Here is a 26,416-nt window from a genome sequence, read left to right on the forward strand (position 1 = left end):
AAAATGCTAAAAAAATTAAAGAAAAATAAAAAAAGGGTTATTAATGGGCTGGCTAGGGAGCCGACCAGGCGCACACCGCCCAAGCCAGCCACAACAGGCGAGTGTGCAGGGTACTCAAGCCCACCCGCGGCTGGCAAGGGGCAGCGCACCTGGCTGGCAAGCCCAAGCAGGGTTGCAAGCACAGAGGAGAGGTATGGCTTTTATTTTGAATCAATTGATAGATTACGGTGACATTCATATAGCTCATATTTGTAAAAATAAGGTTTTGCTTAACCCGAGTAAACGAGCTCGAGGTGTTCTCAGTTGGCGAAGCCTCACTAAGGTGTTCTCAATTGGCGAAGCCTCACTAAGAGGTTCTCAATTGGCGAAGCCTCTAAAGACAAAGGTGTTCTCAATCGATGAAGCCTCCTAGGTGTTCTCAATCGGTGAAGCCTCCATGGACTGAGCTGACAAGTTCTCAATCAGCGAAGCCTCAAAGTATTGAGCTGAGGATTTCTCAATCGGCGAAGCCTCGCCACAAGACTTGCTAGCTCATTTTATTTTAATTATAATTATAAATTTTATAATTTGTTTTAATTATAATTATAAATTTTATAATTTTATTTGTAATTCAAATTTAAAGTTTTATTATTATTTTAATCATAATTTAAAATTTTATTATTATTTCAATTATAATTTAAACTTATATTATTGTTTCAATTATTATTTAAACTTTTATTATTATTTAAACTTTTACAATCTAATTTTCGCCCTATTTTTACATATTTACAATTACAATATAACTTCGTTTAAAATCCAATTCCTATGACTTGTTTTATTCTTATAACCCTGTTCTTTACTCACTTCTCTGTTTTCATCAATTGAGGGGCTCTAACTTTTACCTCAGAATACAATATTCACACTTGCATCAAGTGTATCAAGGGAAAACAAACAAAACCTAAGGGAAAAGGGGCCATTCGAGCTTCAGATGTCTTGGAATTGATTCATACAGATATATTTGGATCATTCCCTACAACAACTAGAAATGGTCAACACTACTTTATTACTTTCACATGTGATTATTCTCGATATGGCCACCTATATCTCATTCATGAGAAATCAGAATGTCTAGAAATGTTTCAGAAATATAAAGCTGAAGTTGAAAATCAGCTAAACAAGTGGATTAAGACCATAAAATCCAATCGTGGAGGAGAATTCTATGACCGATATGATGGATCAAGCGAACAATGTCCAGGACCTTTTGCTAAATATCTAATCAGAGTGTTGTATTGTTCCTCAATACACCTTGCCAGGTTCATCCCACATGAATGGTGGTATCAGAGCCTGCTTGCGTATGGTCTTATAGATGAACAATTTTTTTATCGTATGTCTTGCATGTTCATATTCATACAAAATTTTTTCATCGTACATTCAGATTAGATATTTATTGTATTGCCGTCATGTGGAATAAATGATACTAGATGAGATAAATGTTTTGTCGGATAGTACTTCCACCATTTAGAATGATGAGAAAACTCTCATTGGTTGCGACAAATGGATTGAACTATGGATCAAGAACTTCATTATTCCCCTTCTTCTTCCTCAAGCATGAGCTGCAAAAGCTGAAGAACATTAGAGCAATCTTGAGGTAAGCCTTGAGGCGGCTAACTGCCTAAAGATGCCTCAAGGGCATCTCTGGTGGCTGGCTGCCTCAAAGGGGGCATGAAGGCTGCCTTGAGGTGGTTGACTACCTTGAGAAGGTCGCCACCCTAAGGTGATGAATGCCATGAGGCAGTCACTGCCTCAAGTTGGGCAAATTTGGGCCCCTAGCTGGCTCTCTGGGCGCCCTATTGAGCAGCCCATTTTTGGCCGCCCATTTTGAGCCACCCAGCAGCCCTACAGGATCCCGAATAGGCAACCCATTTCATGCTCCTCTATTCTAGTTAGAAAAACACCACAACCTCAAATACAAATGCCCTTACAAAGATCCACTAGAGAAAGAAAATCTGCAATTGTGGATGACTATATTATTTTTCTCCAGGAACATGAGGCTGATTTTGAGATCATGGAAGATGATCCTCTTAATATAAAACAGGCCATGCAGAATTTCAGCTCTCAAAAGTAGATAGATGCCCTGGACGAAGAGATACAATCTATGGCTGACAATGACGGTTGGGATCTTGTCCCATTACTCGAAGGTAAGAAGCCCATTGGATGTAAATGGATATTTAAAACCAAAAGGGAATCAATGGACAATATGGAAAGATATAAAGATCGTCTTATTTCAAAAGGTTTTACTCAACGAGAAGGCATAGATTATAATGAGATTTTCTCTCAAGTTTAATCAAAAGACTCCTTTAGAATTATAATGACACTTAGCGCATTTTAATCTTGAGCTACACCAGATGGATGTCAAGACCGCGTTTCTCGTGAATGGTATCAAAATTTTCATCAAATTATTCTCTTTTGGTTTTGAGGCAAATTTAGTAGATGAATGTGTGTACCATAAGGTTAGTGGGAGTAAATACATATTTCTCGTCCTATATGTTGATGATATATTACTTGACACAAACAATACAAACCTACTTCATGACACGAAGAAATTTTTGTCGTGTCATTTTGAGATGAAGGATCTCAGTGAAGCCTCATATGTATTGGACATTCAGATAAATCGTGATGGCTCTCAAAATATCTTAGGTTTGTCTCAAAAGGGATGTAATGGAAAAATCCTTAAACGATATGGCATGGAAGATTGTAAACTTCTATACACCCCTATTGCTCAAGGAGACAAGTTTAGTCTTGATCAATATCCAAAGAACATTTTTTGAAAGCCAGCAAATGCAAAAAATTCCTTATGCCTCAGCTTTGGGAGTCTAATGTATGCACGAGTTTGTACACGCCCAAATATTGCTCATATTGTTGGTGTACTTGGTCAATATTTGAGTAATCCAGGTATGGATCATTGGAAAGCAACCAAGATAGCCATGAGATACCTTCAGAGAAAAAAAGGACATATGCTCACATATAAGAAATCAGATCACTTGGAGGACATTGGGTATTCTGATTCTGATTTTGCTGGATGCATTGATAGCAGAAAATCTACTTCAGGCTATATTTTTATGTTAGCAAGAGGAGCTATATCTTGGAGAAGTGCAAAGGAAGCATTGATAGCGTCTTCTACTATAGCAGCAGAATATATAGCATGCTATGAAGCATCAAATCAAGGCAATTGGCTGAAGAAGTTTGTCACAAGCTTGAGAATCGTTGATGGCATTGAAGACCGTTGAAGCTCTATTGTCATAATCAGTCAGCCGTTATGTTTGCCAATAACAACAGGAGCTTAAAAAAGTCAAATCACATTGATATCAAGTTTCTAGTTGTGAAAGAAAAAGATCAGACAAGGCAGTTGTCTATTGAGCATATTGGGACAAACTCCATGGTAGCGGATCCACTCATGAAAGGACTGCCGCCAAAGGTCTTTCATGAGCACACTGCTTAATACCTCATGAGGATATGTAATTCAGTAGGAGTTTAAATTTTGATGCTCATTCAGTAATAGACACATTATGGAGTTCTTTTCATGCATGGGTAATCTCCTAAATTTAAGCATGTTAGAACAAACTTCAGTTGATCTCCATTCAGAATCCAGAGGACTAAATTGGAAATGTACACAAATGAATCACGTGTCGTGTAATTTCCATGCTACACATCCATACTTGATCTGTGTCATTCATTGAACTGGTGTATGTGATCATTGTTTGGGTTTAGTCACGATTATTGAGACAAAGGCCCCATGGTTCTATGCAAGTTCATGATGGCCGAGATTGGTTGAAATGTCCGAATAGTGATATCATGAATTTGAGATCCTTAAGAGATAATATGCAATATTTTATTAATATATATATATTGTCCAAGTGGGAGATTGTTAGATTAATTTCTTAATCGATGGACAATTATATATATGTATGTATATAATTGCATATTGTTAAGTTATCAATTACAAATCCTAATTTATATGTGATTCACTTAATGACATTTATAATAATAAGTATGTTTATTAATTGTATCGAGGCTAATCCTGTCTTAATTATAATGATGGGATTAATTAAGACGGACTAAAGAAGATTAAGTATCACCTCTTGCTATAAATAGGGGCCAGGTCCTTGGGTCATAAGGGTATTGACATTTCTCTTGAGCATCCCATTACTAAGAGAAACTTCAAGAAGTCGTCCGATATTGATCCAAAAGGACTCCCCTTGAGATTGTTTGATCCGATTAATAGAATATGCGATGGATCAAGGTATGTTTTACATTGATTTACATTCATGTGCGATATTCATCATCCATAAGAATTGGTGCATGCCTCCTACCGCGGGGCCCCTATGCAGTCCAAAATGAGCTGCCCCTAATGGGGTTTTGCAAGGCCCTTGGGCAGCCCAAAATGGGCTGCCCATTAGGTTTCCACGGGGCACCTGGGTGGCCCAAAATGGGCCGTCCAATAGAGGATCCTGCGGGGCCCTTGGGCAGCCCGAAATGGGCTGCCCATTATGAGTCCTGCGATGCCCCTAGGTGGCCCAAAGTGGGCCGCCCATTAGGGATCCCGCGGGGCCCTTAGGCGGCCTGAAATGGGTCGCCCCATAGGGCTCCGACAAGGCCCCAAGGGGGTCCAAAAAGAAACTCATCCTTCTCAAGGCGGTCACCGCCTCATGGTGGCGACCGCCTAAAGGCAGTAAACCACCTCGGCGTGGCCGCTGCGGCCACCTCATGGCTGTCCGTGAAGTTGCTTCAGGCATCTAGCCGCCGCAGGGCTGCCGTCGAGATGGCTGTGAGGTGGTTTTTGGGTTTGGCAGTTTGTTCTCGATGAAGAAGTCAGGGAATAATGAAGCTCCGCCACCATAGCTCAATCTTGATTTGTTGCAATGGATGAGAGTTTTGTCGCAAACGCGGTGGAGATCCCTTTCGCGTTTGGAAGCTGGCCGCGGCGTCGTGACATTGTCTGTGGCTGTGGACAGTGAGAAAGGAGTTGAAGAAGTTTTGAATCAGCTTGGATTCGCACTCGGATGGAGGAGAAGAGCCATGGAACCCTCAACCAAAGCTCGGCGGTGGCGATCTGCACCACCACTCTAGTTCTTCAACTCAGGGCAATTCTGGTTATTTTATTAGTTTCTTCAGTTTATTTGTATGTTTTTGCTTAATATCCCTTTCAATCGATATCATGATCGAGTTTTTGTTGAAATTGGTAACGCGAACTCCATGTGGCATTTCATCGAACACATAGCATGTTTGATGATCATTTTTCAATTTACTTAAGTTCTAATATCTCAAACTTATAAAATTTAAAAATATATTTGTTCCCCCTCTTACCCTACTTCTATCGGGCATTTTGTCGAACACCTCACGGTCGTTTGACAGAAATACCCCTTATCTTTGATTTTATGCTACTAAAAACCTATATAAATATATAAAAAACCTATATAAATATATAAAAAAGCATATAAAAATTAAATTCTATGTAAACTTATATTTTGACCTCTTTTGAGCATTTGGTCGAACACCTGAGAGGTGTTCAACTAAATCAAACATTATAATTTCAGAAGTCGAACAAAAAATACATAAAAATATAAAAACATATAAAAAAGCTAAAATACAGATACTAATTCTATAATAAATATTTCATCCATATTAGTAGTAGCTTATAAGTATATGTGATCTTGTATTACTGTAATTACCTCTTAATTACTGCTACTACCTCTTTTCCATTAGTATCCTTCTACACTTATCTAAACTCTTACTTAGTATCCTATAGTTAGATAATCACTTAATACTCTCTCCATATATTTATATACCCATCTATCTAACTCCTCTTCTCCTTTCCTCTTACTAATTACTCTTAATAAATACTTTTCTACTTTTTCACTAACTATATTATTATAATTCTTAATTATAATATCACGTATCATAATTCTTTATTATTCTTCATATCTATAAAATATATATTAATATAATATAGGATAGTTTCTCTTCTATACTTATCTTATTTAACTAATCTTCCCTATACTTACTTATCTCTTCTTATTTTTATTATCTTTAGTATTATTACTATATCATATTAATTATCAACTCAATTATCGAATATATTCCTAAAGGCTAGTCCCTGTGGAGACTGAGTAAGTTTTTATTTTACAAATTCATTTGATTGTAGGCAAATTAAAAAATACAATGACATTTACATTTAACACCGTAATTTGCCTATGTCAGGGGGGGGGGGGGGGGGGGTTGGGTTCTCAAAGGGTTGGGTCAAGATTCATTCTTATTTAATCCTTACTTGTTTATCTGTTTTGCATACTTATTTAGTTGTTACTTGATAATGTTTTATGCCTACTTACATGTGTATTACATAGTCCAGAATGGCTTCGACACGTGACGACTTGCCCGTCGAGTCGGGTGAAGAATCATCGCTAGATGATGTTGAGGAAACCCCTGTCCATTTTGTTGGGATGTCCCGTGCCAAATGTAAAAGGAAGGCAGAAACATTGAACTATTTGATAGAGGTTGGGTTAGGCATATAGGCGTGCATACTATGTTGCAACTAAAAAGTTGACCTGTTATGAAATAGGTTGAAGAGGCGTAATGATGGATCTACAAACATATTTTGGAGGCATATGCATTTCAATCATGTTAGAATCCATGATTAGTTGAAGGGCATTCGTAGTGAACACCGTTCATTTGCTGACATGTACAGGCAGAGTGGTGTAGTGATGAAGACTCTAGAGAAAATGAAAAATATTATTGCATACTTTGTTTATCTTACGGACTCAGCATGGACCATCATGGACAATGTGGGGTTCAAGTTCATGTGGAAGTTAGTGAAGGGCAACCGCCATCCGTCATGTCACACGTCATGCTGACGGCCACTGTGACGAAATTAGGGGCCCATGACTGTGATGGTGACATATGACGAACTGGCCGTGACGGTGATGCAATGGTGACAGGGAACCTCAGACGGGTGATGTGATGGGATGGCGGTCATGGGTGATGGCTGTGAAGGATTTTTAAAAACTTAAAAATGACCAAAAAATCTTTAAAACCATTATATTCAAGCTTTCCAACGGACGAGATTTCGCCTCGTGGCATCGATAACTTGATTTCTTGGCATTTTGCAAAAGTCGCTGCATTTATTCATGCACACAAACAGACGCTGCCCAAAAAATAATTTGATATATGCCCCTCAGATTCTCTCTCCTCCATATTTCCCTAAGAAAAACCATATAAAATTCCAGATTAAGTATATAAGACCCTAAACTATTTTTATTGGATTTTTATGCCTGCAGCACACGAACAACATCTGTTTTAAGGGCATATTTGCAACCAGGTTTCAAAAATATCCCTCCGACGTTAAAAAGTACTTTAAACTTCTATTTTCCTTATAATTATATCATTTTTCTATTTAAAAATTCATTTCTTCCTCGAATAAATTCACAACAAATTCAATAAAAGTCCAAAATAATCTTAAAAACTCTGTAATTCATCCCCACATTAATTAACATTAAAATTATTTTTTTACCGTACCATTTTGATTTAAATAGAGTTATTACAAACTTAAATAAATTCCATAAAATTTATAAATTAACAGAAAATTAGGGTAAAATCAGAATTCACTTAGAATACTAATTAACATGTAAATATATGTTAACAACGCTATTTTATATTCTTCAAATGCATATAATCGTGCTAAGTACTTGAATTAAGCACATAATTTATGTTGTTATCATTCATCTCACTAGGTTATTTATTCTTTCAGAAGAACAGTTTTGAACAGTTTTGCATCAACTATGCAAATGAAAGGCTGCAACAACATTTTAATTGTCATCTCTTCAAATTGGAAGAAGAGGCTGTTGTCAAAATCATCATTCAGAAAGCTACTGGTGACATATCATGTGATTTTAAAAAAATGGAATACGATAAAGACCCTAGGATGATTTCTGTTAAGGTATTATAGGGTATATTTCCATGGAAATGATGTATATCGGAGATGATCTACATCATCGTTTGATGCTTTTAAAATATTAATTTTGACCATCACATCTCTCTTTTTACTGTGTAAATAAATTTCAATTTCTCTTTGATTTACTTTTTCCATAATTTTAAATTTTAATCACTCATATGATCTTATACATAAATACTTTCTATATATTTTGGCATCGTATTGCACTTAATATGACAATACTATTCCTTTTGAATTATGGAATAAAAATATTACAATAAAATGCATTTTAAAAATATTTTTCATAATTTTCAAATTTTTAAAATTTTTCACACTATTTCTCCTTTTATTCTAAGCAAAAAAATTCCTATCCCCTTTTTCCCCTTTTTCATGCTTTAAAATTTTCTATACAATTGTTATCCGTGATGTCCATCCCATCATGTCACAAGTCTGAGCCCGCCGTCACCGTCAAGTCATGCGTCAGAACTATTACATCACCATGATCATCACCGCCACTGTCACGGGATGGAATATCGTCAACCATCATCATCACATCATCCTATATGGATCTGTGACTATGAGGAATGACGTGAGGGATGGCATTTGCTCAAATAAAAGTTTCAAAATTCAAAAGATTCCTGAGAATATATTCTTCACTTAAATATGAAAGTCTACCTTCCTGTAGATCCATCCCTTACAATATAATATCTAAGGGAAAACTACTAACACATTGAATTTCTGTACAGTACTAAGGGAAAACTCCTTATAAGTACCATGTTATTTTCTGATCTATTTTTTTATGTTGAAAAATTATCCTGATCCCATATTTATTTTTAAGCCTAACATGGAAAGAACAGAATTATTAAAAAATAAGGTTGAGAAGGTTCCAAAAATGTGAATTCTTTGATTATTTTTAATTTAAAATTTATTATCATTTGTCTCATTCATTTTTTCACAATCATGCACATGCGAGGAATGTTTTATGATTATAATTGGAAAAATAAGCAACTATTTATGGCATGGACTCATCACTTTCGAGTTTTGTCTCATAATCTCGTAATTGGCTCTTATTTTCCGGTATTTCTTAATCTCCTCTCAACTCATGAGTCATCTATCTGTAATGGAAAATAAATATAATATGCTTTAATGTAGTTGTTATTGCTTGATGTGGTGATGTGACTTGTAAACACCCCATCAACCACTTCATTTATTTTTCACCAATGAGATATGACCACATAATCCTGAAATTCTTTGGGTTTCTAGAGAGTTTATGGAAAATTAAATTGTCATTATTTAACCCAGTCATGCGTCCTTACTTTAAAAATAAAATTGGTGAATTATTGTAATTTTAGTCATCTATTTTCTTAGTCTGCCATACCTCCCAATACCCTAAAAACTTTCAGAAGAATCAGCTCATGATTATTTCTTAATGATTAAAAAATTGAATCCTTTGGCAAAAGATTGATTAAGATTACTAACATGAGCTGATTGACATGATAGATGACTGACTCATATCCTTAAGTATTTACTTCTGGGAATTTGACCTCGATTGACATGATCCAAACTTGCATTCCACAATGGAATATCTGGTTGAAGACAGATCTGAGAACCAGATACATAGAAAAACAAATAAAAATGACACCTTCACACATATCAACTACATATTTTATTGGTTCCATGAATGAGCATATTCAAGTCATGGAAATGTCTAACCTTTATAAATCTTTATTCAATCTTCAAAGTACTTGATTTCCTCATCTTCCTTGAATATGATGCTAGAAATATGTTTGACTCTCCATCTAATCTCATCGAAAGTAGCACTTAGGGAAGAGAAAGAGAAAAAATATCAAGAAAACAAAAATTGACTCTCCTCTATTTTAACTCTTTCAGAAATGTTCATAGAAGCAATTGGAAAATTTTCATAAAAGTCCCCAAACTTAGTTTATATCCATTAATGTCCAAAAATCTTGTGTGTGACCCTCTAGGCCCATGTATCTGTAGTTGATAACTTCAATGGCCCGATAACCTACTCAACCATTCATAGATGCATGGGAAAAATTCTAGAGGACAACTTTGATATTTATAATACCCAGTCCAAGGATTTAATATTCTTTCTTGATTTAATTATCTCAAGTATTGAGGGTGGACAATCTCATCTTGACCAAAAAATCACCTTTATGTACTTGTTGCTACATCCCAGAAAATACATTTTGGAATCTCAAGATTAGATATTTATAGGTCTTTGCCAAAACACTACTGTCCCTTCACATAGTTTCTTTGATGTCTCTCATCAAAGGATCAATCAGGCAACTGGGACATGAATAATATGATAACCCAGAAAGTATGGTAAAATTTTCCTTTCAAGGTTCTGATTTATGCTCCCAAATTCATAATAAATTTCTTACAAAGTATTAAGTGAGTAAGGGTTGAATTCACAAAGTGAAGGCATACAAAACTACTTTTATATTTTTATAGGTGTTTATATATATATATATATATGATTTTTTACCTAATTACTTTCACTAAAAAAAACCTCAAACTAATTTTTAGGAATAAAATAAATACCTATTTTATTTTGAATAAATTATACTGTATTTATCAATTTTTTAGGAATTTTGAGGAACTTTCAGGGAAAGAATTGAATTTGAAAACACAAAAATGCCTAAGCCAATGTGTCAAATGCTAGGGTTTTGAGCTGATGTTGGGCATAATAGTGTGTGGAAAGCAATGCAATTATCTTGTGGTTAGTGATAAGTCCAAATTTTGGGGTTTCTATGTTGTTGTTTCAATAGAGACTCAGCCAAAATATAAATACTCTATGGTTAATAAAGGGTATGCTAGGGGTTAATCCACAGGGAGGCAGAAATTTTACTTAAGAATTTTTCTTTAGCTTCGAAGTAAAAGAAATGAATTTATAAGTGAGAAAGATAATTTCTGGGATTTTTTATTAATTTATATAATTTTCTCAGACTTAAATTGAATCAGAAATGCAAGGAAAAACACTAAAATATTTTATAATAATTTTCCTAGTTTTAATTACGACTAGAAATGGAAAGGATATAGTTTTATAATTTTTATGGAAATAAATTCACAACAAAAACTACTAGAAAAAATAAATATGATAGTAAGGTATTCTTCTAGAATTTGTTCATAAGCTAGAACAACTAGAAATTGATGATATAAATTTCAGGGATATTTTCCTAATTTTTTTTGAAAATTTTAAATTCAGAAAGTCGCGAGAGGTGGCAGCGCCAGCTGGCGGCAGGCGCCTAGCATCGGCTCTTGGGTCTGGAGGCCCAGTTTAGCCCAGTTTAGGCTGGCCCAACATTGGTTCGAGTCAGCTCACCCAGTTCCAAACTCAGCCAAAAGTTGGTAAGTCTAGAAGATGGGGCACCCTACTGACCAGCATACATGCCATTGTGTGTGCTCAGACTGGTGGGCAAATGATCATGCCTATTGCTGGTCTGTTGCACTGCGCATGCAGCGGCGGCTGATGGGAAAACCAAAATTTGAAAGGATAAATGATGAAAATTTTATGTGATTTTTTAGAGAGATGAATTAGATATATGGATGAGGGTCTAGAGAAGGAAAGGGATGATATTAGATAGAGGAAGTGGTCGAAATGAAAAGATAGATAGAAAGAGAAAAAAGGTGTAGGCGATGTTTGGAATGTAATTTGAAAATGAGAATGATTGGGTTTTTTAATGCAATTTTGGGGGAACACAATAGAGGTATGGATGAAGTTTTAGGGAGAGAAATAGATGATTATAGAGAGAGAAATAAGGGAAAAGAGGTGTTTAAAGTGAGACAATGATAGAATCAAAGGGGAAATGGGTAGAAAATGGTGGGAAAGGGAGATATAAGTTCCTAAAACCTTAAGGCACGTCTCTTGAGCCCTCAATGCTTCCCCTCAAGTCTAGATCCTTATATTCTTCCAATGTCAGGCATTTTTAAATATAAACAAGAGAAGAGATTGAACGAAAACATCAATAAACTGACACTAAGCAGGTTAAGCAACCTAGATCCTAGATAATGCCTTGTCCTGCTGGCCAGCCACTTACCATAGCACATCAAGAATTAGGGAAAAAGAGAGGGAAAGAGAATATTTATACATAGGGAAAATTACTAAAAGCCCCTTAGTGATTTTCTGTTCCATTTCATTGCCATTTTGCCTCTATTTCTCCATTGTGTGAGAGCTTTTCCTTGTAAATTTCAGCTGCCCTCTTTTATAAAGTATTTGAGAGAAATGGGCAGTTCAGGTCGTGGTTCATCTTCCTTATAGACGGCTCGTGTTACATCACAACAGAGCAAGGATGCGATCAATGTAACGAGTGAATGCGCGTTTAAGAGTCCCCTCGTTGAGCGACGAGGACGGGCCGAGGGGGGGGGACGAGGATCCAGTATGAACGAGGAGAACGGCTAGGTCCGGCTCGACTCCGAGTGACCCGCAGGGTCCCACGCTCAAGCACGACGAGAGGGGTGTTCGACCACCCACAAGAGTTCTCCTTCCACGACAATAACTCGGCCGTCTATCTCAAAGAAATCAACCCTACCACTCACGGGGGGAGGTGGCTATCCTAACAACACAATAGCAGCGATAACGGCGGCAGAAAATGATAGCGGACAACAGCAGTGAAGGAGGTAACAATACCATAAAACAAGGGGGGGAGGTGGGCGAGAAGTACCTGAGAGCAAGGTGTTTCCAGCAGCAGTGATCCCAACCGCGGCGAGGAGCGAAGCCTGGACGGCACGGCCCCCGGGAGATGACAAGGAACTCGGTCGAATGTCAATCGCCGTCGCACGTCAGGTGGAAGGAATGCACGAAAGCCACCCCAGCTCAAAGGAGAGGGGAATTGATAACCAGAGCACGCTCGTCGCGCGACCTGAAGGACCGTTGGCCGCACAGCGCGGACGTCCGACGGGCAAGAAAAGAAGCGATCGCCGATTGCAGGAGTTCGAGGTATAAGTTCCAGCAGCGGAGGGGGGGGGGGGAACCAGAGCGTGTTGTGGCGTGGCCAGATAGCCAACTGGTCGCTCGGCGTGGTCGTTCGGCGAGCGAAGAAGACGAGCGACCGATTGCAAATTCGGGCATTCTCGGCGCGCGGAAGTTCTGACGGCGTTGTTTCAGACGTCAACCGGAGAAGCCCGGCCAGAGGGGAATGATACGGGAGACAACCAGGTTTGCCGGTCGGGATGAGAATTCGGAGATCGTGGGCAGGAGCCGGGGGAGGCGGAACCCTGGTCAACCGAACTGTTCTGAGAGAACTCGGGAACTGCAGAAGCACCGGGGAGGAGGGGTACGAGGCCTAACACGTGACCCTCCTCGTTACACAAAACGATGAGACGGACGAAAGGAAAACGGGGGGACGAGGCCTAACACCTGGCCGTCCAAATATTCATCAGAACAACAAAGTCGGAAAATAATAAAAGAAAGAGAGACTTACGACGAATACTTAAAGTCGGGGTCGCGGGCGTCGGCGCGGGTGACTCGGAGAGGTCGAACACGTCCCGTGGCGGTGTCGTCGTTCATCATACACCATGTGGCCATATCTTTATATCTATTTTAGTTTCTTTGTTTTGTTACAAAAAGGGGCCCCTGTGTATAAGGGCCCCTTAATGGACCCCTTACTGGACCAACAAAAGGGGCCCATCTTGAGCCCCCAAATAAGGGAGAGATGGGTCCCCTAGGATGCCAGATCTGGAAGTTTATTTTGCAATTACCGGCGTTGCTTTTAGATCTCACCTTGAAGAATAGGAACGAGGTAGGAAAGGGAGGAGGAAGGCTTGTGTTGGAGGGAAGCTCTAGGAGGGGGGAAGGGAATTTCCCCATCCCCCCCCTCCTCAACCATAGGATCTCCTTCACCGAAGGAACTCGCGCCCTTCCCAATTGGCTGGCCGCTAAGAACAATCGTTAATTCTCCTTCATGATCTGCAAGAATTGTCGGCCCAACTTGTGGACACTCGAGGGAATTAGATCCTGAGACAATCCCTGCCCGTTTGGGAGCCACATAGGTCCCCCCCCCCGGGGCGCCGTCTATGCTCAAGAAGAGGAACGATGGCCGTCCTCTGGCGCCTTGAAGGAGAATCATCGCCCTTCCTTCTCTGCGGTTGTGACTTGTTGGGTGATGAAAACTGGCCCCCTTCTTCGCGTGGATCCAGCTTGGGCATCGATTGGTTGCCCAGGGACATCCATCGATTTGGAAGGATTGTTCAGCGACCTTGTGGCCTAGGGCAGTCTGCAATTTCTTTGTTAGAGCCCCCCGTCCATCGCGAGACCAACCAACGACCGCGGACTTGAGTTGCGAGATGTGGCTCCACCGCTCCCGAATTCGTGCTTGTGGAAGCTAGCCTACCCGCGTCTTGCACGGAACTGACGAGGGCACATCAATTGCTGCTGACCCCTCATCACCGCGCTTGCCAAGACATGTTGGCTGGCCCTCATGCCCCGCCAGGCTTGGCCTCCACTACAGAAGCTTGGTCGACCGTGTGCGCCTGCCAATGGGCTCGCCTGCCTCCCCTCCGATCTCCGTTCAATTGCTCCTGCATTACATCGCCAGTTGAGTCACCCATCCTCTCTGACTCCTCTCCACCGCTTCTCATGCCGGTTGCCGTATCGACGAGGAACCTGCACCATGAGCCGCATGCTGATGAGGTAGGTCGTCTCTCCGCCGTTCGTTACATTACACCTTGTAGTGTACTTTTCGATTGACTCCACCGCGCTTGGGATAGATAGGTGAGAGAGGAAAATTTTAGAGAAAACTGCGGACGAGCCCGTCCACCACATGCGAAGCCCTACGGATTGATTATGTTCAGCCCATAGACGTCATCGTCCCTTCGATGATGTTCGAGAGGCCATCATCACCGTCTCTGGCGACCCCTTCGGAACACTGAGTTCGGCATTCTCATCGAGTCGGGGCCTGCACGTACGACACGTAGTTCACACTCATCTTGCATCGTAGTCACATATACCCGTTTAGGGTTTTATCTCTCCGTCGGACGAGGATACCTTCGACGTCTAACATCACTATCTCGGTACCCGAGTATCGTCCTCAGTATCGACCGGACGACGTCCTAGATGATGTCCAACATCAGTTAATCCAGATAATAACGTGATAAACTCAGCATTAATAAGACTAAAATCATCTAAAATGTATAAAAATAGCATTCCATTTATCATGGTATCAGTTAGGATTGCACGAAAAATGGTGTAACTTTGTCTATATGAGTCATTTTAATCATGGTTTGATGCATTGGACAGCAATGAATCTAGGCTACTGATAAGCTCAAAAACTGGCACTTTTTTTCGTTGTTGGTGTTTTAATTATTCAAGAAGAATTTAAACATGTACTCACTTGGAAATTTTAGCTAATGATGATTGTGGATCGTCTCCATAGGGACAATAATTAAGGATTTAATCTTCTTAATATAGTGATCATTGTGGTGAGATGAGATAATATAAAATATGGAGCTCAGTTATGAGGAAATGTGAGGCAAGATGGTGATACTTAGAACTATAATTAAGATGATGGTACTAGTTAGAAGATATTAACAATTACTATTTGACAAGATCGAGCGAATGTGAGAATTACATGATGATAACAAAAGGAATGACGACAGCGAAGTAAAGACTGAGTCGTATAAGGTAAATGAAGAGACAAGATGGTGAAGTGTGGGTGGTAAAATGTGAGTGTACCGATGCGATGGTGGAACGTGACAGTGAAAGAAATATAATCCAACAACGATGTCGAGAAAGAACCATGTAAGGTGAGGATACCTATCATAGATCCGTACATTCCATGAGGATCATGGCAATTTGCGAGTGCAAGTAAAGATCCTCTAGTATTTATCGCCTCTTCCTACGCGCCCAAAACACCAATACCATAGGGGATGATTGTTCAAGTTTAATAAAGAATTTGAGAATGATCCATCCCTTGATTTATAGATCATATGGTATGGATGGGAAGCCGGAGTCAAGGGGAAATATCCCTAAAATTTTCAGCTCAATTTGTCTTATGAATTGTCAGATACAAAACTTTGAAGTTGGACCAACCCCCTTGTTCCATTTTTGTCTCTCCTCATCATCCACGCAGTCAGTTCCTCATTTTGTGTTGACGGGTGAAATGTCCGATCGTCAATTATTTAAGGCCTCATCTTCCCCAATCACACACTCTGAGAATAAAAAGATAACCAAGAATTAATATCTTTATTTAATTCAAGTGATGTGGCAGTGCGTCATGGTCCGCCACATTACAAAATTCTGGTTTTACATTTTTGTAATGAATGACATGATGACACATTTCCATTTACCCCTAATAAAGAAAAAGATATAAGAAAACAACCAAGAATTAAATCTTTATTCCCAAAAAATTTCTTGACATAGAGCGCATTTCCATGTGCCACGCTAACATTTATTTATCTTTTTAATCAATTGTGGTCATACACGTGCCCACCATGCGTACGGCCATAATTTTTTACTTTTCTCTACCTTTGTTTATTTTTTTCTTCTCAGTATACTAATTGACTTCATTGAGATTTAAATTTCTCATTTTTTTCCACGTCGCTCCCCGTCACTAAATTTTAAAATTTTCAGATAATAATCATTGTGGATGTTTCTGATTGGTTGTCATTCGATGAATCAAATGGCGACATGTGGCGGAGTGCATTTTTAAACCAAAAACACATTAATAATTTATTGATCAAATGATACTGATTCATAAACATAGAATAAATATATATTATGACTTAGAAAATTCATTTCTATATAAATACAAGGTAAAAATCATAAAAATACATTTTGAAACAGAAAATTAATTTCTTTAAGAATAAAATAAATATAATAAAAATAATTTTATGTTAATTTTTTAAACATAAAAATACCATTAAATCCACAAAAATCAAATTACCACTCTGAAAAATAGATTAAATTATCTGAAGGCTCATACCAATGCAATTATTTAAATGCATAAACATGTGTAAATTTCACAGAAACAACCAAATAATTTACATCATTGACCCTTGTTTGATCCTCCAATAAGAAAGCAGCTTCCAAATTCAAATTTTTGGAGTTAGTTCCACAAGTCATGCCTCCTTTTGACACAGTCTACAAAGAATGAAGTTCGGCCTTTTCTCCTCCTCAAAAAATGCGGCCTCCTATTCTGATCTAGGCCATGGATTATGCTTCTCATTATCTCCCATCTTCATCTAGAATCTAATACTTTATTTTTATAACTATTTTATTTTAGTAAAATGTCAATATTATAATAAGAATAATAACTGCATTTTAATAAACATCAAGATTATAAAAGAATAATAACTGGATTCAAGGGAATCAATTGGGTTAGTAAAAAAAACTAACATATTCAATAAATTATGACTCAATTGGGTTAGTAAAAAATCTAACATATTCAACAAACTAGGACTCAATAGGTAATTGATTTTTTCCATTTTTTAGTCATGAATAATGTATAATATGTGTGTATAAGTAAAAAATATTAAATAAGGCATACTAATACACAAGTATCATTATCTACTTGATGCTATTAGAATACTATTTTGGGATTCATACAAATTAAATCAGTGAACTCTTTTCTTCCACAGAAGTTTTATTTGATTTCAAAAAAATTTCCACTTTTAATCATCACTTATCACCATCCAATTTATATGGAGAGACAATAATTAATTCTTCCAACGATAAAATGTGCTAATCATTACAAAAAGGTCCGATTATAGTATCACGAATCAGGATACCATAATTCATTAATTGTGAGCTTAGTTAAATGCATAGGGGAACATTGCATCAGGAGAAAATACTACCACAATTAAATCCATAACAAATATAATTTAAAGCAGAGACATGTGGCAATACAAAATAACTCAGCAACTAAAATCATCTTTAATGATTTGAAAATCTTGAAAAGCACATGCATATCGGTTCTATATCTGACATTACAAAGTCAATATCCAACATTTGAACTCTAGAAAAAATCTAGCCCGTTGCAGAAGTCCCCTTTTTTTCCATTTTTTTTTCATAACCGCTCCCGCTCACTCGCGCCTGGCAGCTTCAAATACCAGATATCGGATATCGAGATAAAATCTGGGCGGTTTCAGGTATCGGCTATCATAAAGATATTGATATCCATCTGATATCAGATATTGGGAAGGTTATCATAGGCCTCTGGACATGGGGTATGCCTTTACCAGATATTGAATCCGACATCTGATATCAAAATCCGATATCCAGTTATTGGATATCAAAATTTGTACTGAAAATTAGTATTCGGATAACTATATCCGATATCTGGATACTGTATTAAAAGGTGAGCCATACTATACGTATAGAAGACATGGTAAGTTTATAGTGGTATAAATACCTAAGATCATTATAATGTTAAAAAAACCCTTACACTTTACCCGTTGTCATTGATATATATATTGGGCTAGTATTGGGCCCTGCGACGAGAGCAATATTGCTCATTTTATTCAGGGCCAGTATAAAACTATTAGTGATATATTAAGTCACAACCATTAAGAAATTAAAAAAATTCTCAAATAAAAAACATATTTGGCTCCCAATACCTTAGCTATGCATATTAAATTATTTAAGATATATTTCTATTCTCATTTTGGATATAAAAAAATTGATATCCGACTTCGATATATGATGTCGTCATCCAACTTTTGAGACAAGGACAGATGCAAATATTGAGACAGATAACGATACCAGGTATTGGTACTGTAGCAATCAAAATACAGTACCGTCATCCAATATCCAGATATCAGAATAGACAGATATTGGATTAGCCCACACCCAAGATTAGGTTTGGGAAATGCAAACAATAGTGCCCTTATGGCATTGACCGAAAGGAAAAAGGTGTTGATGTGGTGTTTGTAGGATGCACCACATGTCACACATTAAATTTGAGGAACAATACATTCTCTTTCTATTTAAAGGAAGGGACAAGTGTTAGATGATGAAACGTGGATCAATGATGACCACGGAATCAAATTCAAAGGTTGGAAAAGTGAAGGAAGGGAGACCCTATAATCATGGGCAGCAGCACGAATGAAGTGATAGATAAATAAATAAAATCAATGAAGCATATAATTGCCAGCACCAAATCTTGATATTTGACTATTAAAAGGTAATTTGGGCTGAAATGTTAAGGGCAGCTAAATATTTCTTCCTTTTGATTTATTAGGGGATTCATCATATTATGTAAACCAAATATTTGAACTTGATTCGTAAATTTTTAGGTTTAGTGAAATAGGATGTGGTGTATGTCCATAAAGGTGTTCTCCATTTATTTTAAATGAAATCAACAAATAAGAGTTCATGAACATTTCCGAATCAGTCAGATCTTAAGGGAATTAAAAAACCTAAGGTTTTCTAGCTTTTTTTTCTTCATCAACACCATACGGCTTAGATACCTCCATTTCTTCCATAAAATCATATAAAAAGTATATCCACTTCCAAAGCTCATCCATATCACCATTGCTCATTATCCTACCATTCACAAAATTACATACTTATTTTCTACATATACTCCTACACGCCGTTCTTCATATCGTATAGATTCTCCCTCTACATACACAACCCTCACTCATCAATATTTCATATTAATCTTCATAGTATATATAAATGTTAACTATCACCTTCTCACGATTTCCCTCTTCTCTCTAGCACTTACATTAGAATTATCACTACTGACCACCATAATCACCTTTTAGTTCTTAATTCATGATCACCATTCCCTGTGAGACAATCCTTAATCATCAATAATAGTCATATTCTAGTGATTAAATGTTTTAAATATAATTAAATAAACTCACATATATCAATGATGACATATAATACCCAAAATTTGAGTTTATCAGTGCTATTTGAAATTGGATTCTTATTAAAGCATAAACATATAAATTTTATAAAATCACACAAACCTTAATTTAAAATTTGATCTCACTCAAATTAAATGTTACTCTTTATTTCTTAAATTAAATGAAGAGGAGATTTTTTAGATATTCAATACATAAACATATTAATTTCAGGATCATATAATCAACGAGTTAAAATATCAGATTGGAAAAATGTATTTATAAAATACTAACGAACCCAAAATGAGCCATGAACCGGGAATTTATATTAAAATAACCTACATATTTTAAGGTTATTTTGGCATCACTCTAGAATGTTGCCTAAGCAGCACTCTTAAGTGGCACATAAAAATCAAGCACTAAGTGAAGAGAAGAGGATGGGTGGCAACACCTAGTGAATTGGAAGTTTTTTGTCTAATATAAAACATCAGACACCTATTATAAGTTATGAGTAGGTGTCGGTATTGGATGACAACATCGAGATGGATCACGATATGGGATATTGGTACTGAAGCAAGCGATATCCGATATCGTTATCCGATATCTAGATATTGGTAAAAACGGAAACCAGAAATTTGATTCCCAGTATCCGATACAGCATCCATCCCGATACCATAATACGATAAAGGGTATAGGAACGGGCGATCACTACTTATAACCCTCCATATTTGGAAGTCCAAACTTAGGACAGAACATGCCAAAAATTCCCTTTGATTTTCAGTAAAATAGGCGAAGATTGGTGCAATATGTGAGATGAGGACGAAGGTTAGTGGAAGGGGGATTGTTCAAGGCCTGACAACCGTCCGATGAGCGGGTCAACTTGATCGGACGGTCATGGGCGGAATATCTATCGGCCACCTCTTTTCCTCTTTTTCTTCTTGGTTTTCTTTCTCTTCAAGCATCGGAGACTGCTTCGAACGATCCGGCTGCAGGAGAGAGCATCGTCGATCCCTGTTGGGTTTTAGAGGAAGATTGGATGATTTTTGAAGAACCCTTGTCCTCTGATTCGAGCAGTCAATCCAGATTGGGCTGAAATAGTCCATTAGGGTCCAGAGGAGCCCTGTCGGAGGTAGACGCGTTGGACCCTTCTTGAATCTCAGGTCAATTCTGATTCTCTCTGTAAATCTGGGCGAAACTAGATTAGATTAACGGTAGTTTCATGCGAAAATGTATGATTTCTTGAGTTCCTCCTAGTACCTCAGTCTGATTTCCGTTTTCGCTTTAATTATGTTGGATTCTATTCGACAGAATATTATTTTATAGGAAGATGTTTATTTTATTCCATCTCACCCTTTTTAGCATGAATGTCCTTTAAAAAATCGCGCACTGTTATCCAGACTTCCCCTCCGTCATCCACTCTAAAACCAAATTCTAGTTACCTCATATTAACTTGTTGAACCGTAAATCTCCTAATCCCTTTTCGACCTACTGTTCTATCGATTTCTCTCACCATATTGTCTTACTTTCATCGTATCACTATTGTAATTATATTCTTACTACTCTTTAATATCCAGGTTTCAATTTTCTCTATTCAGATTCCTGTCTTTTTTATACCCTACATCTATCTTCTTACTATCTTACGCCCATATTCTTTTTGTTCCTTTTATCCCTTTCTATTATCTTACCTTTTACTAACTTCGTCTTATCTTCTCACCATCTCCTTCGCTCTTCATCCGGTGTTCTCCACTCTTATATTATCTTTCCCTTTTCTTCTCCGTAGCTTACTGAAATAATCTTACTATCGTTTCATTACAATAAATACCTTCCTGTCATTGTCTAATTAAACCAACATTATCGTAATACTCTCTTACTTCAATATTATCGTTATTATCCTCTCATTTCCTAATTACAGTATATGTATCTCACATTCGAATGCCATTATTATTCTGATTCGGCCCCAAAAGAGATCTATCTATTGAAAGATTCAACTCGAAGGCAGCTTTCATCCTATAAAGGAAAACCTTTACCTATAGTTTTCTTCGATCCGCATCTTAATTCATCCATGGGGGATTTATACCCTCACATATCTATGAGACGGCTTCATTAAGAGTCCTTTTTATGGACTCTATGATATTTATCATTCAAATATTTTCCCTTGTCTCTGATTTTGGAATTAGCATGTTGGAAACAAACGCCTGCCAACCCATCAAAGGTCTCATTGAGGACTCGTTAAGGGTCCTTAATGGGGCTTGATCATGTTTATGGTTGAATTTTTTTCCTTTCTGATTTTAGAAACAACATATCTGAGATTTAAATGCCCGCCCACCCTTGTAAGGGTCTGAGATTTGAATATTTAGTCCTCAATTGGACTATCATATTCAAATTGGAATGTTTTCCTTCGTTTCTGATTTCAGAAACAGCACATCGGAGAGTAAAACGCCTGCCAACCCATTAAGGGCTTCATTAAGAAGTAAAAATATATTTATGGTTGCCATTTTTGTCTTTGTTTCTGATTTTGGAAACAACAACTCGGAAAAGGTAAACGGACTGTCATATCCATTTGGGGTTCCATTAAAGGGCCCATTATGCATCCTTAATCGGACTGTCATATTCAAGGTTGGAATGTGTACCTTTGTTTCGGATTTTGGAAACAGCACGTTAGAGAGTAAAACGTCTGCCAACCTATTAAGGGTGTCATTAAGAACCCATTGGGGTTCCATTAGGGGCACATTAAGGGTCCTTTATGGAAGTCTATCATTTTCATGGTTGAAATGTTTTTATTGTTCCTAATTTTGGAAACAGCATGTCGGAGAGCAAAACACCCGCCAATCCATCAAGTCCCCCAGATTCCACTCCGGTGAAGCAAATGCCATCACATGAAGATGAGGTATCATCTTAACTGAAATACTTCTTCCAGAGTTTCATCTCTTTAGTGTGGATTTTATTTCTTCAACGGTTTATTCTCAGGAGAAAGTCATCAGGAAGAAATACGGTGGATTACTACCCAAAAAGCCTCCCCTTATTTCCAAGGTTTTTATATAACCATATTTGGTGTGGGGGGTGGGGGGGGATCACATTGTTTATCCATCCGATTGAAATAAAATTTCCTTGGTGATGTAGGATCATGAACGAGCCTTCTTCGATTCGGCAGACTGGGCCCTTGGAAAGGTAGTTGGATTAGTACTAATTTTTTTTGTTTTCTGGGTCTTTTGATTTTCTATAATTTTTTTGTTTGGCAATTGACCAGCAAGGAGCTCCTGCGGAGAAGCCGAAAGGTCCACTCGAAGCTCTTCGGCCCAAGCTTCAGGTTCTAACTGCATTCCATGACTTCAGAAACTTTTTAATTCTTATGATTCTTTTTCCATGCATTAATAACCATGTTTTTTGTTTCCTTGGAGCTCAGCCTAGCCAGCAACAAGTACGCTTGAGAAGATCAGTCTACGCCCCCCCGGAAGGTGAAGGTGTGGTCTTGACTCCTCTCCATTCGCTTGCTTATACTTATCCATCTCTCTCTCTGCTCTCTTATCCATCTTAACCTTCTCTCTTTCGTGCTCTATGATCTTTATGCTTCCCCCTTCTATCAACTCTTTTTCTACCAATCTATCTCTCACAAACACACACATAAACACACACACACACAATCTTCCACTCTCTGTGGCTATTTCGTGCTCCTTTGTTATATATCTTATCCATCTCTCATTCACTCTATAATTTTTCATCTTTCTTGTTTTGCTTTGTCTGTCGTATCTACTCTCATTCCAGCCACCTCTATTCCTCTGTTCTCACTAATTTTTCTCTTTTTTTATTGATCTCTTTAATACATCTGTCTCTTGATTCATCTCCCCTATGTTTCTTTCTTATCCTTCTCTCCCCTATCGCTCCATTGACTCAGTCACTCTTTCATCCATCTCTATAATCCTTCTCTCTTCTCTCTATATCTATCTGTCTATCTGTCTATTCATCCATATGTCTGTCTCTCTATCTTTCTATCCATCCATCTATCTATCTATCTTTCTATCCATCCATCTATCTGTCTATCTATCTATCTTTCTATCCGTCTATCTGTCTATCTATCTATCTTTCTATCCATCCATCTATCTGTCTATCTATCTATCTTTCTATCCATCCATCTATCTGTCTATCTATTTATCTTTCTATCCATCCATCTATCTGTCTATCTTTCTATCTTTCTATGTGTCTATTTAGCAATCCATCCTTCCATCTGTCTATCTATCTTCCTTTCCATCCATCTTTCTATGTTTCTATCTTTCTCTGTCTATCTATCAATCCATCCTTCTATCTGTCTATCTATCTTTCTATCCATCCATCTATCTGTCTATCTGTCTTTCTATCCATCCATCTATCTACACCTTTCTTCCATATCATCCCTCTTATTGGTTTTCTATCTATCCATCCATCTACACCTTTCTTCCATATCATCCCTCTTATTGGTTTTCACCTCTCTTCTCCCACTGATCAGATGGATCTAGCGGCACTCCAATGGAGCTGAGTCACGAGTGATTACTAAATCCCATGGCGAAATACTCGCCACGTCACCCCTTTCATATTCCCGAATAAACCTACGTGTTTTGGTGGTTACGGGTGCAATCCGAGGCAGTCCACTGTCCTCAATAATACTATAATTAATCATGCTGATGTTTGGGCTGTCTGGACCTTACCATTTGTAATGTACTTGGCACATTAAAATATTCATTTTGCCTATGGGGAGAAGATGAACTGGTCAAGATGGGCCAAAACAAAAAAATTCAAACTCTTATAAAACTGACTAGCCAACAGTATCATTCAGATAATTCTGCTCTTATGACAACCATCTTGTTGTAGAACTTCAGATTGATTAAAATAGAAAAATGAAATAAACATAAACTTACATCATTGAGTAGGAAATTGTGATTCAATCCGATCCATTGAATCTTGTTTGTATATTCTTTGATTGTGAAACTCCATTGATCAGACTGAAGACATTGTGTTCCCTTTCACCACCAACCCTGGCTGCCACATTGTCCCCCCTGATCTGAAATAGAGTGACCAAGGCATTTAGATAATATATCAAGACATTGGGTGTTCTTTTATTTTCTCCAAAATTAAATTAATTTTCATCTTATTCATTCGAATTTAATAGATAAAAGATCTTAGTTGAAATCTACAAAAAAAAACACTGATGTAATTTCTTCTTGCATATGTGATTACTGAAAAGCTTTGTTGCATGCTATAATACAACAAAAGCTCCTCTTGTCCCATGCTATAATCAAGGGATTTGGATTATAAGGCTGACCTAATAAATAAATCAAAATTATTTTTTTACATCAAGGTGATATCTAAAGAACATAATAAACACATTTTCAAATATGCAGCAATCTTCAGCTCTATCCTACCGACTCTAAGATGAATTAGATGACCTATGTATGCTCTTTAGTAAGAGACTGGAGTAATTTTTTCAAGTCACAGCATTGACATATTTTATAAAATATTTATTTTACTGTCATTTGGCACAACGATTCAATCCATACTAATTTAAGGGTTCCTCCATGTAATAAAGTTTCGCACTAAAGGTATTTACATGGAAATACCTAGGAAGATCAAACGACAAACAATTGATTGGCATAAAAAATATACATGTGAAATGCATAGGAATGCCATTTGATAAAGTCATTTTCCTGAATTTGCTCTCATTTCTTGATTTAATTTACTTTTGAGGATCAGTTCAAATTTTCATAAAAATATTACCGTACTTCAATTCATTCTCTTCAACAACTGAATAATTTTGGAATTTTGGGCATAATAAATAACCTATACCCGAAAAATAAGTCCTCCCATTTGAAATAAAGTCGTCACAACTAGGGCTGGGTTTGGCATGTCACAATGAAGGTGGCGATGGAAATATATGTGGCCATCAAGCCAATCACACATTCCACATCTCGTTCCATGTTCATTAATAGAACATATTCATTATAATGTACATGTGATGCTTATAATGAAGTCCATGAAAACATCATCTGACTTAGTGACTTATGATGAGATTGTAATACATAGACCACTAATATTTAAGCGTGTGTTCTAAATATTCATATTTGAAATATACTTGAGAAGGACATCAAACTATCTGGGTAGAATGACACTATCCACCCTCACTCATATGATGAGTATGGACGTTCACGTAGCCATTAGTGTGGAGACGCTAAGGATAGATATTGGGTTCTCTTTAGTGGAAAGAGTACAATGAATTAATCCATACAAATCCATAAATGGTATTATACCAAGCTGTCAATCAGGATGATTCACATCACGTTTGTGTAAGTGGTCCTTAGACCTAAGATACCAAAGATGTCTCGGGGATAGAAAATTTTACTTTGATTATGACCTATGAATCTCTATTCAAGGGATTCTAAACGGTCTTAGTTCGGGTGCATCAAGAAGTCCACGAAGATGATTGGGTGGTCAAGATTGGATTGTTCACCCTCAGTATAAGTGGAGACAATTCGAGGAAGATGATGTGATGAAAGCCTTGGCCAAGGTAGTGAGATATCGGATAAAAGTTCTCTAATGATTTCTGAACACATCATCATTAACTTGAATTATCGATTAGGGTTTGACAGCTCACCATACCCAAAGTCATCCTTGGAG

General features: G+C 37.5%; 2 protein-coding genes across 3 annotated transcripts; one reads left to right on the forward strand and one right to left on the reverse strand.

The window, feature by feature from the left end:
- Positions 1–12,147: 12,147 nt before the first annotated feature.
- Positions 12,148–14,052, reverse strand: LOC144712490 (uncharacterized). The gene is made up of 3 exons (XM_078586788.1): positions 13,810–14,052; positions 12,649–13,269; positions 12,148–12,540 (listed from the first exon to the last, which is right to left on the reverse strand). Exons 1-3 carry the CDS (start codon positions 14,050–14,052, stop codon positions 12,520–12,522), a joined length of 885 nt encoding a protein of 294 aa, XP_078442914.1. The 3' UTR covers positions 12,148–12,519.
- Positions 14,053–20,699: 6,647 nt separating this feature from the next.
- On the forward strand, positions 20,700–24,505 carry LOC144712158 (uncharacterized). 2 transcript variants are annotated; one of them, XM_078586352.1, is made up of 7 exons: positions 20,700–20,903; positions 22,577–22,661; positions 22,742–22,804; positions 22,895–22,942; positions 23,022–23,081; positions 23,178–23,235; positions 24,255–24,505. In XM_078586352.1, the coding sequence occupies exons 2-7, from the start codon at positions 22,578–22,580 to the stop codon at positions 24,293–24,295; spliced, it is 354 nt and encodes a 117-aa protein (XP_078442478.1). In that variant the 5' UTR covers positions 20,700–20,903; position 22,577; the 3' UTR covers positions 24,296–24,505. The 2 variants fall into 2 exon arrangements, with proteins under 2 accessions (XP_078442478.1, XP_078442477.1); XM_078586351.1 differs by having other exon boundaries at positions 20,703–20,934.
- Positions 24,506–26,416: the final 1,911 nt, after the last annotated feature.

The sequence above is a fragment of the Wolffia australiana genome, chromosome 14 (assembly GCF_029677425.1).
Source record: "Wolffia australiana isolate 7733 chromosome 14, ASM2967742v1".
Taxonomy (NCBI): Eukaryota; Viridiplantae; Streptophyta; class Magnoliopsida; order Alismatales; family Araceae; genus Wolffia; species Wolffia australiana.